Here is a 14,180-nt window from a genome sequence, read left to right as displayed (position 1 = left end):
GGACATCGTTGTGGGGTACGCGGGGCAGAAGCGACTGGCCTGCTGCTCAGGCAAGCCGTACTCAAATACCCCGATATTTGCGTCGGCGGACTGTCCAATATGCGAGCCACCGGCAACTTAAATTGTGACTAGTTCAAACTGAGATGCTCTGTAAATATAAAACACACACCAGATTCTAAAGACCTGGTCTGAAAAAAAGAATGTAAGTTAACTGATTAGCAATCAAATAATTGATCACATGTTAAAAAGATGTTTTCGATGTATTGAGTTAAAAAAAACATACATTAAAGTTAATTTCACCTGTCTTTTTTTACTTATTTCCCTGTAGCTACCAGAAACTTTTAAATTACGTATGTGGTTTCCATGATCTTTATACCAGGCGGCGCGAGCCTAACTCGAGGACATGTGAATGTTAAGATGTGGCAGCTTTTGCACCGTCCAGCAGAGGGCACTGTGCCCTTGCGGTGGGGCGCGGGCGACCAAGAATCTGAAGAAAAAAGTCGTTTAAACATTTGCTCTTTAATGGCGGTTGTCTTAGATCAGTTCTTAACCACGCAGACCTGTTGGCCATCTGCCACCTCTCACCACGAAAGGGAGACAGATCCACCGCTGGGTGAGGATTCTGCCTCCAGCCCTCCAGCCACTTCATTCTGCCGGCAAAGGCGGGGGTGAAGAATTAGGCCTGCAGAGTCAACTCATCGATACTGCATTTATTGGGGACCTACTGTGTGCCACGCCATTACCTAGAGGAGACTCCCCGAACAAATTCATCCCGACAGATGAGGATGTTTTTGTCCTTCCCTTTTGCCAAATGAGAAAACTGCGGCTCAGAGAGGGAGAGGGAGTTGCCCGAAGTGGCCCAGCAGAGCCAGGCTCTGCCCCCACCTCCACCTGGCTCCGGTGCCTCTGGGCCTCTCCTCTCAGCCAGCTGCCTCCCAACCGAAATAAACTCCTGAGAAGTGTTGGGCAGACAAAATGGCGAGGATGCTCTTTATCTGCCCAGATCGGGCCAGCTCAGTGGGGCAGTCAATAATGAATTCTGAATTTTCTCCATTTATCACGGTGCCAGGAGCCAAAGTACCTGGAATCCCAATCTGGAGCCTCTGCGGCCCTGGGTTACCTGGAATTTGACACAGTGGGGACGGGAACTGGGCAAGGGACCCTCACGGAGCCTGGGAAGTGGAGGGGTGTTCCTGGCTCCCCAGCCCGTTACTCTGGGTTCTTAAATGTTGTGTGATCTACTGGTGACCAGATCAGACCACGGCCCAGCCTTCACAGTGCCCTCGGACTAGTGGGGAAAATACACACTGAATGAATAATGCTCTAAAGGAAGAGAACCGGACGGTGTGAGAATGCAAAGCAGGAACGGGACTTGTCTAGGACCTCCCCAAGAAAGGGACACTGAGCCTACAAATCAGAGGATGAGACATGAGGGGTGCGGTGTGGCCAGGGCGCTCTGCACACAAACCGCGGCCCCAGCACGGCCCTGTGGCTGGGAAGAGCTTTTCCCAGGGGGATCTGCCAAGGGGTTTAGTGGGTCTGGCGCTCAGACCACAGGGGTGAGGTCAGTGCCAAGTCAGAGCCCTCGGGGCGAGGCCTGGAGCCCTCACAGTGAGGCCAGCAGCCTCCAGTGGACAGCCAGGGGCCATCGGGGAAGAGGCAGGCACGTCTGCAGTGATCTGGGGGACAGCAGGGAGGCTGGGCCCGCCCCAGGTGAGTCAGAGAGCAGGCTGGGCAGTCGTTTTGTATTTTCGTACAACTGTTTCCCCCGGAGGATTCTTTCAAACTCATCTGGGTGCAGGCGTGAGTCAGGATTTCTCTGCCAACAAGCAGCCTCTGCCACGCATGCAGCTCTTGGCCCAGCCACCCTGGACACCTCCCTTCTCCAGCAGGTGGGGAAACTGAGGCCCAGCGTGGGACTGGGACCACCCAGGATCATTCAGAGGAGGACTTTCAGCCTAGCCCAGAGCAGAGGATTGTGGGGACTCAGGAACAGCCCCCCACCTCACCCTGTAGCTTCTGGAAGAGTCTGCTGGACCTTGAGCACCGTGAGGGCCAGTGGCTGGTGTCATGGTCACCATGCTCTCCCCAGCACCCTGCAAATCATACGGGTGTGATCAATGATTGCAGAATGGATGGTCCCAGCAGCTTTTGAAAATGCCCCAGATGTCATGCTCAGGGCGTCAGGGGAGAGAGGGTCCTTTTGGAAAGGGCGCATGAGAGCCAGATACAGGGATACGGAGAGAGTCAGAGATAACCATCCAGCGAGGTGGGAAGACACAGAGAAAGACAGAGATGGAGGCAGAGACCCACACAGAGATAATAAGGAGAGGCAGAGGTAAACAAACACAGAGACACGGAGGAAGAGAGAAACAAGAAGCAGTTATGTAGAAAGGAGACAGTGAGATGCAGAGACAGATGAAGAAAAAGAGAGAGAGAGGGAGGATGGCAGGGGCAGGGCCGACCCTGGCCTGTAAGGGAGGCTTTATGTGAATTACAGAAGGATCCCCCTTCCTGGGGCTCTCTGGCCCCCTCAACTAAGGACTTTTGTGCAGTGAGCAACCTGCCCCACCGTCTGTGGCAGCCGGAGCAGAGTCTTCCTTAGTATTCCAGCAGGCAGCACACGGAGGGCTCCCAGTAAATGCCTGCTGAGTGACCAGACGGTACTACAGAAGGCTAGAACCCACCTGGAGGCAGAGAGAGGGACGCCGAGCAGCACTGAAGCAGGAAGCCCGGGCGCCTGTAGTTTCTGCCTGAGCTGCCTTCTCTGGGAACCGCCTGGATTTTCTTGCCATCAGGGAAAATTCCCCTCGAGGTACCGGGACCACAAACTGAGAGGGTAGCCAGGGTGGGAGCTGGCCCCTCCCTGGGACGCCGCGGGCCCCAGCGTGGACGGTGGTTGCCAAGTCTCACCTGAAACTCCTCGCAGCCCAGACTTGCTCCTGGGGTGGGGCCAGGAGCCTGGGAGGCCCTGGGGGGGACCAGCTTACTCCATTGTCACAGCCCAGAAAGGAGAGGGGGCCAGCTTGGGTCACCCAGAATAGGAGTCGAGGGAAAAGGCGTTCCTGGCAGAGAGAACAGGCCGTGCAAAGGCTTGTTGGTGAGCAGCAGAGAGGGCAAAGGGGGTGCTTAGCTGGGGAGATTGGAGCCCAAAGACCACGTTATGGGCTTTGAACTTGATTTTATTTTCAGACGCTTACTCTTTTACTCAATACACACTCCAAACCGGCCCCAACCTGGTCCCAACCTGGGTGATCCCGGGACCCCAGGGTGCCTCCTCAGACTGGATCTTGAAAATTTAGGAGTGTGCCAGGTGAAAATTTCGACCAGAAAGGGCTTTTGGGTAGAGAACATGCATATTCAGAGGTCTGGGGGAGGGGCAGTGGTGTATTAATGAAACAAGGGCTGGAATCTGGCCAGAGTGGTCAGTGACTGCCGGCCCCAATTGGTCAGGACTGGGCCAGAGAGAGAGAGAGATCTGGGGCCAGAGAATCCCAGAAGGAAGTGGAGGCTCTCCTTGGAGGATCAGAAGTGGCTGCATGAAGAAGTGGGTGTTGGAGCTGGGGCTTTGGAGGATAAATAGGAGTGCCAAACGTAGAAGGCATGCAGAGTGAGTACAGGGGCTGGACCAGAATTCAAAGAACATGCTGATGGAGTGGAAGGGGAAAGAAGGACTACAGGAGGAGCAAGAGACAACGTCAAATTCTGCAGATCCAAGCTCGGCAGCCCCGCCATTCAAGGCCAAGAGACCCCCGGAGAGCGTCCCACGGTCCTGCCAAACCACGTCAGGATGGAGCCTCCCTCAAAGTCCCCGTAACTCCAGTGGCTGTCGTCTCTCTTCCTGGGCCCATGAGGGCACTTGGTGGGGGACACTTTTCACACTGTGGCTCTGGGACCTCCAGCCAGGCTTGTGCCTCAGTTTCCTCGCCTGGGAAATGGGGATACTGGAAGCCACTTTTGTTGTTTCCTCTCAGGACTGGGAGGCCTCCAATGAGCCAGGTGAAGGAAGGAATGGAGAAAGGTAGGAGGGAGGGAGAGGCACAGGGGGAAACGAGAGAGGGAAGGAAGGAGGGGGGAAGGGACAGGGTCTGGACCCCTCCTCCAGGGTGACGCCAAGGGACAGGTCCAACATTATTATTTCAGAACACGCCAGAGCTGTCGAGGCTTAAGAAACGGGTGATGATTTGCATGCAATTTGCATACTGTTTGTTAAATGTCAAACTGGCCTGAAAAGGCTTTACCCCACCCCCACTCCCCTTCAGGAAGCACCCTCCCTCTTCTGCCTCAGCGCCCCGCCTGCGCTGGGGCATTGTCAGTTCAGGGCCTGCCAGGGGTAGCCGCTCTGGGCAGGAGGGGGTGACCTCAGACACCCCACCTATAAAAGGGGCCATAATCACGGCCACCACCTCACACTGCAGTGGAGTTTAGGGTAAGTCAGAGCCTGGCAAGGGTGCATCCTGGCACATAGTCGGGGACCAAGGACTGGAGCTGGGTGATTATGGGAGCCACTTCCCTGCCGGGCCCAGGGTTGGGCGCAGGTCCCTGGATGTGCAGGGGGCTATCCAAGAGGGGTCCCTGGGTGCGTGGGTCAGGTATGAACGGAGTCCCAAACCAGGCACAAGCGAGGATCAGGGCTGCCTCCACTGCCGTGTGCCCCCGGCGGCCCAGCTACTACCTGGGGCCTCAGTTTACCCACTGCTGAGAGGAAGTTGAAGGCCCTGCCCTAGCAGGACCTGCAAGGAGCAGGCACTGAGATCTTTGGGTACCCAGCCTTGGGCTGGGCACCAAGGGGGAGAGGAAACAGCTAAAACCCAGGTCCCCCGCACTGCGTCTCCAGCTGTCTGCAGGAATGGGGGTCCCTCTCTCCGACTCCTCTGTCCCCCGCCCCCTCCGAGGCTGGCCAGCGGAGCCCAGCAGGCCTGGTGCTGCCCCCATGACAGGCAAACGTGAGGTCTGAGCACGGATCTCCCTTGGCCGTGAGTTATTATCCCCCCTTCTCCGCTCTGCACCCTGCAGCAAACATGATTCTTAATTGAAACATTATTTCTCAACAACAGTCTCCCCCACCTCTGCCCCTTGCACCAGCAGCCCCTGGACCATGAACCCTACCCTCGAGGGCAAGCGCAGGCCCCTGACTTCCCCAGGTTCTGCACAGAGGACCTGAAGCTGTGTGGCCACAGGTTAGAGGTCCAACTGAGGCCCTGCGTTCTACTCAGAGGGTCTGGTACCCAGAATTTGCACAACACAATGCCTGGAACACCCTCCACGATTACCACCCACGCCTCAGCCTCCCCTCCAGGTCCCCGTCCGTGGTCCATGCAGCCAGAGCCCTTCAGATGCAAACAGGAGACCCCATGCAGAGGGCAAGGCTGTGGGATTTAAGGGAAAGAAAGACACAGCCAAGGGGTTGGCATAGGTGCAACCTGGGGAGGTGTTTGGAGTAGGGGCTGGGGGCTCAGCATGATGCTGGAAAGCTGAGCAAGGGCTGGGGTCCCCCTGTCTCCACCTTTGGTCATTTGAGATTTCATGAGTAACTGGTGCACCCCCCAGCCAAGGCTGCTCACAGTAGAGGGGGCATGTGGGAACCCCAAAGAGGAAAATGTGCTGATTGGCTGGGCAGGAGAGAATACAAGAAGACTTCCTGGAGGAGGCTGGAATCTCAGGTGGGTCGGAGCCACAGAGGAGAGTGTGAAAGGTGCTTCGGACAGTGGGAACAGCTTGGGCAAAGGTGTGGCTGAGAGGGGTGACGTCCTCCTCCTTTCCTCTCCCCTCTGTGCTTCTCTTCCTGGGAGAGCCTCTGGCTGCCTGTGGGAGCCTCCCAAGGTGGTTTGGGGGTGCCCACAGTCGACCGGACCCCCTGAGGCCCCAAGTGGAGAGCCGTGGCCTCAGAGGCACACACACTTAGAAGGTCCGCCGCGGCTCCTCCCAGGCTGGCTGGGTGGCGCAGTCCTAGGTCAGCATCAGGAGCTCCATCAGGAGTGTCGAGGCAGCAGGCAGCAGCTGGTCAGGCCGCTGTTACACGTCCACTCCGGGAGCGCGAACCTGGAACAGCAGGAGGGAGAGGATAAGACAATTCCAATCCACGCCTGTGGGAGGATGAAAATACCAGCCCTCTAGTCAGTTTCCCTTCTTCCCTTTTCCCTAACAGCCCCGACATGGACGGTGACACCTGCAGCCCATTTCTTCCCTCCTGATGGCCTTGGTGCCCTCCAGGAAGGACAGGGATGGCCCTTAGCCAATGGCAGCCATTCCTGGGAGGAGTGCTGCTCCTTGGAGCCACCTGGTGGCAGTCCCAGGAATTGCAGGCAAAGAATACGACCTGCCAACAGCAGCTCACCCTTTCCTTATAAGGAGGGGATAACGGAGCCCAGAGACCAAGGTCACACAGCAAGTTGGGGCAGCATCATTCATGTTAATTAGGGGCAACATATGCTAGTCTAAAGGTAAGTGAGAGGGTAAGAACAGGGCCCTTGCCCAAGGGGTGAAAAGCATAGAGGTATGAAAGGGGGTGATAGTTAACAGAAGTGAGTCCCTTCTCCTCTCTGGGCCCCCATTTCCCCATCTGTATTCTCTATAATCTGTGAGGTCCCTTCTGCGCCTGAAGTACTAGAGTAACTTACCCAGAGGGAGGCCAAGGCTCCTGGGAGGCACCTCCCCAAAGTGTCCCCACCCCTGCCTGCTCTTCAGCCAGCACCTCTGGTCCCCTTGGTCATGGCTCCACCTCCTCCAACCCAGACTACCTGGCAGGGGACAGAGAGACACAGGTTGTGGTCCAAATGCAGTCCTCATGGCACTCAAGCACTCCTGGAACTGCTGTGTCCACCTGGCAGCTCAGGGGCCCTGGCCCCCATGGTCTGCCCTCCCCAAAGCAGCCACCAGAGGGCGCAGGTGAGCACCTGAGTCAGGTCCCCCCTCTGCCTACAGTCCTCCAGGGCTCCCACCATCCTGGAATCAAAGCTCAATCCTCCCTGCAGCCCACAGGGCCCTTCACAACCTGCCCTGTCCCCACCCTGCTCTCTTCCCCTCGCTCACTCTGCTTCAGCCACATGGGTCTCCTCAATGATCCTTCCACACAGGCAGGGCTGATCCTGGTCCTGCCCCAGGGCCTTTTCACAGACTGTGCCTTCTGCCCAGAACACCCTTCCTCCCCTCCCTCCTGTTCTCTTTGTTTAATCCACTCCTTCATATTATACCCTGAAATGCGCCTTCTCAGGGAGGCCTCCCCTGGCCACCACTGTGAGGGCAACATCTCCATCACCCTTGATCTTGGGCTGTCTTCCCACAGCACTGATTACAGGCTGGCATGCTGTCATATATTTACTTGGTTCCTTGTCTGTCTCCCCGGCTGAACTGACTGCGAGCTCCATGAAGGCAGGCCTGTCTGGTTAGCACTGAGCTCCAGTGACCAGCACATGATCTGGCACACAGTAGGCACTCAATAAATGCTTGCTGCATATTGAGCAATGGTCGCATGGACACCTGTGGGTCGTCCAACTGCCAGAACTTGTAGGAGAAGGTAGACTGCTGGGAACACCCTCTCTCAGCCCCCAGCCCTGAACCCCCATCAAGTTACCATCCCACCAGCTGCACCCACCCCACCGTGAACCTCTAGGACTGGCATAGGAGGCGCCTGCTCTCAGGCATGAGCGACAAAGCCTCTAGGAGCCTGGTGAGTGTGACCTCATCGACTCCAGGGTTACGCATATGGCTCCAGTCTGTGCCCCCTGCCCGCTGCCACCAAGATGGGGTCTGGGGCTCAAGGCCAGCCCATGCCTATCTCCACCACCTCACTGTCCATCTTGCCAGGTGTCAGCTTCCATTTCCCAGAGCTGCCCCAGGGCTCTGTGGGTGCTATTACCACGGCCCAGACGCCCTTCCCGGCAGATCCTCCTTGGGCCGGGAGACCCCTCTTGGGGGACTTCGGATGGCCGAGTCAGAGTGTGGGCAGCAAGCCTCGGGATGGGATTACAGGGAGGGCAGAGGCGGGGACGTACAGAGCAGGCAGGGACCCAGAGAAACGTGGAGGGAAAGAGGGACAGAAACGGACAGAGAGACAGAGGGAAGGAGTGACAGGAAATGAAACAGGACAACGCCGCTGAGCGAGCGAGAGAAGGGAGACGGTGAGACAGTGAGAAGGGCAGACCGGCCAGAGGGAGGAGGGCAGAGCGAGAGAAAAGACAGGGGCAGGAGGGGATCCGGGCTGCTCAGCGCCTGCCTCCCCGGCCCCTCCCAGCCGCTTGCCTCAACAGCGGGCGCTCAGGCCCAGGAGGACCCCAGCCCCCCGCCCCCTGCCCCCATCCCACCCCGCTCCGGCCCCAGCCAGGCCCCCCGGCGCCCCCACCGGGGCCCCCCGCCAGCCCTCCCGCCCCGCCCCGGCCACCTGGGGTCGCTGACGAGTAGCAGCACCGAGCCGTCCTGCAGGCGCACGTCGCGCACCGTCTGGTGGTCGTCCAGCCGGCGCGCGTTGTAGTAGAAGGTGCGCTTCCAGGAGCACACGCCCTGGCCCACGAGCTGGGCGCGCAGGTCGCTGAGCGTGTCCCGCGGCCGCACCGTGAGCGGCAGCAGCAGCGCCTCGTCCGCCAGGTGCACCTTGATGTGGTAGCGCTTCCAGCGTGACAGGCCCCGCCGCAGCCCCTCCATGGCGCCCGGCCGCGGCCCCGCGCGCCCTCGGCGCCCGTCCGCGCGTCTGTCGGCCCGGGCACGCCCGGCAGGCAGGCGGAGGCCCGCGAGGGCGGGGCGGCGGGCGGACCTGCTGGGGCGGCGCCTGGGCCCCGGTCCTCGCGCCCCGCAGACGCCCCTTCGCTCCTGCCTGCAGGGATTAAGTGCGTCCTGCGCGCCCGGTGGACGGAGGCGCCCAGGTGCCTGCGAACAGAACGCACAGAACGGAGGCACACAGGATACCTGTGGGCATACACTATGCGCCCCATCGTGGGAAGTGCTACGGAGGGAGAGAGGGGCCCGGCGGGCAGTTTTAGACAGAGATCAGGGCCCATGGGGGGCTCCCTGAGCAGGTGGCGTTTGAACTGAGGTCCGAAGGAGGAGTGAGCCCGCTACACAAAAGGCTGGGTATCAAGGGTACTGCAGGCTGAGGCCCGAACAGCCCGTGCAAAGGCCCTGTGGCAGGACCGGGCCTCGGCGGTTGGAGGAACAGCGAGGAGGCCCTCAGCTGGAGCAGAGTGAGCAAGGGGGAGGGCAGGGAGGGGAGGGCCTTGTCGGCCTAGGGGAGGACGTGGGCTTTGATGCCGAGGGCGGGAGCCCTCAAGGGCTGTGGACAGAGGTGGGAAATACTGAGGTTTCTGCTGGTAAGGTATTTACTGGCTTATTTCCCTCAGGACACAGTCGACCAGCATCTACTGTGCGTGGATTGGGCACCAGAGCACGCTCAGCCTAGGGCTGTGCCCTCAAGCGTCTCCCAGCTGGGAGTGGGGAACAGAGAGCTTGACACAGACACTCCCAGCTCTGTATGGTCGGGGCCTGAGCAGTAGGAGAGACCACAGGCTGGGAAAGGCCCGTAAGTGGGAATGGCTTCCCAAATCAGCAGACATTGGATCCTGAGCTTTGACAGAAGAATGAGAGTTCAGCACTCCTACCAAGGAGGCACCTGCCCTTGGTCACGAACTCTGTAGCCCAGTGTATGCCTAGGAGGCTTGTGAGCAGGGGATGGCCCACCCCCAGTTCCGTGCTATCCTTCCCCAGTCTTGCAACCCCTTTCTCAGGCCCCACCAGCCCCTTCTTCCACACTTTCCTAAGCACCCTCTTCCTAAAAGCCTTCCCCTGATTGGTGCTTGCCCCTACCCACTGCCTGTACCTGCCCAGACAGGACTGACCAGTTCTGGGGGTCCAAGTGGCTGAATGGACCTCAACAACTCAGTGTGTACTTAGATGCCACTTACATGGACCTCCCTGGGAGCTTCTCCTCCAGTAGGGGGAGGGACGCTGAGGCCAGAACAGGAGTGGAGAGCATGGGTGCTGATCCTGAGCCTTATCCTTGGGAGTTCCTCAGGAAGGATCCTCAGCTCCCTGGGCCTCAGTGTCCCCATCTATCTAGTGGGGTTGTCATGGGCATTAAATTACTGCAGGTAAAAGCACTTAGAAACATTCCAGAAACAGTCACTCACTAATTGGCCAAAGGAACAGATACAAAGTACAATTAGGCTCCTCAAAGAAAAGCAAATAAAAACGAAAATAGCAAACAGGAAAGCACCTGGTAAATTACAGATGGTGTTCTAGGTACTTGATTTTTAAAAAAAGAAAGCTTCCTTTAATTCTGTTATCTCCCGTGTTACAGATGAGGCATAGAGAGGGTAAGAGACTTCCCTGAGGATACACTGAAAAACGGCAAAGCCAGAACTCTAGCTGAACCTCAGCTGCCTGGCTTCATCAATCATGCTATTCTCCACTTATCACACAGCTTCTTACACAACCATCAGGTTTCAGATGGAGATTTAAAAAGTGGCTATGAGCAAAATAAATTCCAGATGGACATACCTCCACCCACCATGGGAAAAAAAGAGAGAGAGAAACTATAAAACTACTAGAAGAAAACAAGGAAGTTAAATATAACAATCCTAGCGTGATGAAACATGACATTAAATCCTGAAGCCTTTAATTAAAAGCTTAGTAACTGCCTACATACAAATATAAAATTCCTGCATGCGCACGCACACACATACAAAACACTAGGTCAATAAACAAAGTCTGGGAAACCTTTCTAAGACATGGTAGCCAAAGGCTGATTTCCTCAACTATGTAAAGAGCTTCCAGAAATCAATAAAGACCAACAACCCAATAGAAAAAGTCAAAAGACATGAATATTTTGAAAAGGAAATACAAATATCTCCTAAGCATATGAAAGGGAGTTACTTCTCAGTAAGCTAAACATGAAAGTACCATGAAATACTCCTTTTTTAAATTAAATCCACCAGGTGGCTAAAGATGAAAAAGCTTGATAATTCACCATGCTGCTGGGGTTCTGGGAAAAGAGCAGTCTCATGCGTTGAGGTTCAGAGTGTGAAATGGTGTAATCTCTCTGATAATAGCTACTGAACTGCTAAACCAGCTATATCCCTTCTTGGAATCTATCCATGTGCACAATGACAGATTATAGCATAACATACATGCTGAGTGATTTACACGTAACCCACATAAAACTGTGAGGCTGAGCTCATCAAACAAAGGAGAGAAACTAAGTTACAGAGAGGGGCATGGGAGAACGAGGGCCCAGGCCTGTGTGCACGCTCTCCAGGGAGGATCGGGAGGATCTACCTGCAGAACCGGGTCAGCACAGCCCCAGCCACCTCCCTTGTAAGGCTAAGCTCCAGGACTCATGCATCACACGTGTTGGTGTTTAGAACAGGTCAGTGCAAGGCCCAGGGACACTTGGCTTTAACATACGGAGGCCATGCCAACCACACGGAGCTCTGTGAGTGTTGGGCGCCAGTTCCAATTAATTTTGACTTTCTCATTAAGCCATTAGGAAAAGCCAGGTGGCTGCAGGCGGTAGGCCCTCTGCCTGGGCTGCTGGATTAGAAGGATCATGGTTTCTGCCTCGGGACACTGTATGGGCATCTGTCATTGGCAATTACAGAAGACCCAGGCGGACAGTGACAAGCTTGGAGACCCCTTGAGCTCTGGAACCTGGGAGGCTTAGCATTGGGGTATCGCTGAAATCGTGGACTTCCAGGATCTCAGAATGTCTGGCCCTTAAGACCTTCAGAACAGTCGCTCTTACTCCTGAACATTCTACAGCCAGAGAGCCAGGGTTCTAAGGGGCAACCAACACATACCACTTCTGGTTGTCTTAGCAGCACAAGGAATGTGGGGGAAGGAGTGGCATGATCTAATTAGGTGTCAGAAAGGTCCCCCTGTTAGGGACAGTGCTGAATCCATTTCAGAAGAGAAATACATTGATCTTCAGCTAAGAAAGACCTTGTCTCAGGTCAGAGTGCTTTCTTCAGAGCTACTACTTTTTGGACCTAACTGTTCCCATCCAATGAAATTGCCATGAAGTTTCATAAGGAATTCATTGCTATAAGATCCTGCAAATGAGGGTAAAGGATGGCCCCTGTTGGTGCATTGTGTTATTCCAGCCTATTAGAAGAGGCTGTCTGCCACCATCATGCTCAAATATGGCATGATGTAAAGAGGTGTTAGAAATAAATAAGACTAGAGAGATATACGCAAAGAACGTGAATGCCACTTTGGACACACAAAAGACACAGGTGGGAAATTGTAGGGTGAAGGCTTACATGAAAATGTTTAACCACCCTAGAATTCTCCCCGTTCTAATATTAGAGAAAGGTATTTGATACTAGATTTTGTGAGAGTACAGGGTAATGGGCACTCACATCTGCTGTCAGTATAAATTAATACCATCTTTGATGGTTAGTAACCATGTATAATGACTCACCTTTGCCACGTGACAAATCAGTTTCATTTATTACATTTTCCCCACTAGAAACAGAAGCTCCCCTAAGGTAGGAATCTCTGCCTGTTTTGTTCACTACTGAGTCCCTGGTGCCTGGAACAGCACCTGGCTCTGATTTATATACCCTCATGATCTAGCCTACTCATTTTCCTGTACACTAAAATTTGAGAACCACTGAGCTAGACCAAAAGGGAAGTTTTAGTGCAGATATCTGAGCATCCAACCTATTTAGGTCTTTAAGACAACCATCAAATCCCTAGCACTGAGTGGAGACTTCTCAGGCACCAACTGACCCACAGGTTAACGGATGTGCTTGTAGTTGTAAGGATTAAATGAGATGATTTCTGACACTCACTAGACCTTTGGACATGCCAGGCAGTGTTGGAAGAGCTTTATACAACCCAACTCACTTAATCACTTAACAGCAAAGCCATGTAGCAGGTGCTAATTTCAGGCTCATTTTACAGATGAGAAAAGTGAGTCCACAACATAGAAGCAACACTCCAGCTAGAGCCTGGCATATAGTAGATGCTTAGGGTTAGTAGAACCAAAATCTTGCTCAGTCAGCAGCTTGAACACCTGTTCTTGTCTCTCCAGAGAGCATTTCCTCTGCGGTCCCATGAGGGACTCTGGGCATCAGGACATGTTCCCTAAATGTTTCAGCACCCAAATTCCTTCTGTGGCTCATTATAGATCTGCTGGGGAAGGCGAGCAGAGATGGTAGTGGCAGGTTTCTAGGGGCATGGAGATGTGCAACACACACTGCCACCCCTCATCCTCAGACACACACAGGGACACACATGAACACCCCCTCCCCGCCCCAAGACAAATGCATTCTCACAGAGACACCACAGCCCCTGAGATACACACACATGCGCACACACTCACTCCCAGATGAATATGAACACACCCAAGACAAACACAGATACCCACATGCCTTTGGCCTGGGTTGGCCAGGTTGGGAGGCTCAGGACACCCTCGATTCCGGTGGAGCGTGCAGCCCCAGCCTCCCACCCCGTCCTCCCATCCCAGGGCCCACGGCCTCCTGCTACGGCAGTGGCAGGCCCAGCAGGGAAACACAACCAAGAGAAAAGGACCTCGGGCTGCAGGAGGGACCACTCAGCGCGCAGAGCGTGGCTCTCGGGCGCCACCTGGTGGGCACGGGGGGAAGGGTGCATGGCTGCCCGCGAGGCTCCACATCTCTGCGGGGCTCTGAATCTGTCGCTTTCTACCTCTCTGTCTCCAACTCTGCCTCTTTTTCTTTCATTGTCTCTCTGTCTCTGTCTCTTCTTCCCCCTCTTTCTCTTCCACGCTTCCTTCCACCTCTGGAGCCCAAGGCCCTTTCCCGAGCTGGGTGCCTCCAGGGACCCCTCCTTGCCCATGCTCTTATTAGCTGCATCGCGTGTGCCCCGTCCCCTGATGGCACTTCCTGCCACCTATGGGCTGCTGCTGTGACTCAGTGCAGGTGGGGTGTGGTGAGCAACCTCCTCAGTTTTGCCAGTGGGCCTGCTTCTCCCTCCTTGGCCTGGCCTTCGGGGAGGGGACCCCACACCTCAGTTTCACACAGGGTCCCCCAGTAGTGCCTTAGCCCAGACAGAGCCTGGTCCTGGAGCTCCCCTTAGCTCCGTGAAGACAGCAGGTGCGGTTGGCATGGCGGGGGCCTGGAGGACAGGGAGGCTTTGAAGCCCCAATCAAGCAAGAGCCCCAAGAGAGACAAAGATGGTCACCCTTGAACCCTGCTCAGAAGGCAGCG

General features: G+C 55.6%; 1 protein-coding gene across 6 annotated transcripts; it reads right to left on the bottom strand.

Moving 5' to 3' along the window:
• Positions 1-309: 309 nt before the first annotated feature.
• On the bottom strand, positions 310-8,720 carry TINCR (TINCR ubiquitin domain containing). Of its 6 annotated transcripts, XR_008993005.1 has the most exons (4): positions 6,621-6,744; positions 2,688-6,042; positions 2,010-2,096; positions 320-650 (listed from the first exon to the last, which is right to left on the bottom strand). XR_008993005.1 is itself a non-coding variant. In XM_057489784.1 (2 exons), exons 1-2 carry the CDS (start codon positions 8,638-8,640, stop codon positions 5,973-5,975), a joined length of 330 nt encoding a protein of 109 aa, XP_057345767.1. In that variant the 5' UTR covers positions 8,641-8,720; the 3' UTR covers positions 691-5,972. The 6 variants fall into 6 exon arrangements, 1 of the variants encoding a protein (XP_057345767.1); XR_008993003.1 differs by having other exon boundaries at positions 310-650; positions 2,010-6,042; XR_008993006.1 differs by lacking the exon at positions 2,010-2,096 and having other exon boundaries at positions 322-650.
• Positions 8,721-14,180: the final 5,460 nt, after the last annotated feature.

Source organism: Manis pentadactyla, chromosome 12, assembly GCF_030020395.1.
Source record: "Manis pentadactyla isolate mManPen7 chromosome 12, mManPen7.hap1, whole genome shotgun sequence".
NCBI lineage: Eukaryota > Metazoa > Chordata > Mammalia > Pholidota > Manidae > Manis > Manis pentadactyla.
This window is presented reverse-complemented; position numbering and strand designations above follow the sequence as displayed.

Coding starts and splice junctions, on each gene's coding strand:
- TINCR (XM_057489784.1), bottom strand. CDS start 8,640: ATGGAGGGGCTGCGGCGGGGCCTGTCACGCTGGAAGCGCTACCACATC. Junction 6,043..8,380: donor CTACTCGTCAGCGACCCCAG/GTGGCCGGGGCG, acceptor CTGCTGTTCCAG/GTTCGCGCTCCCGGAGTGGA.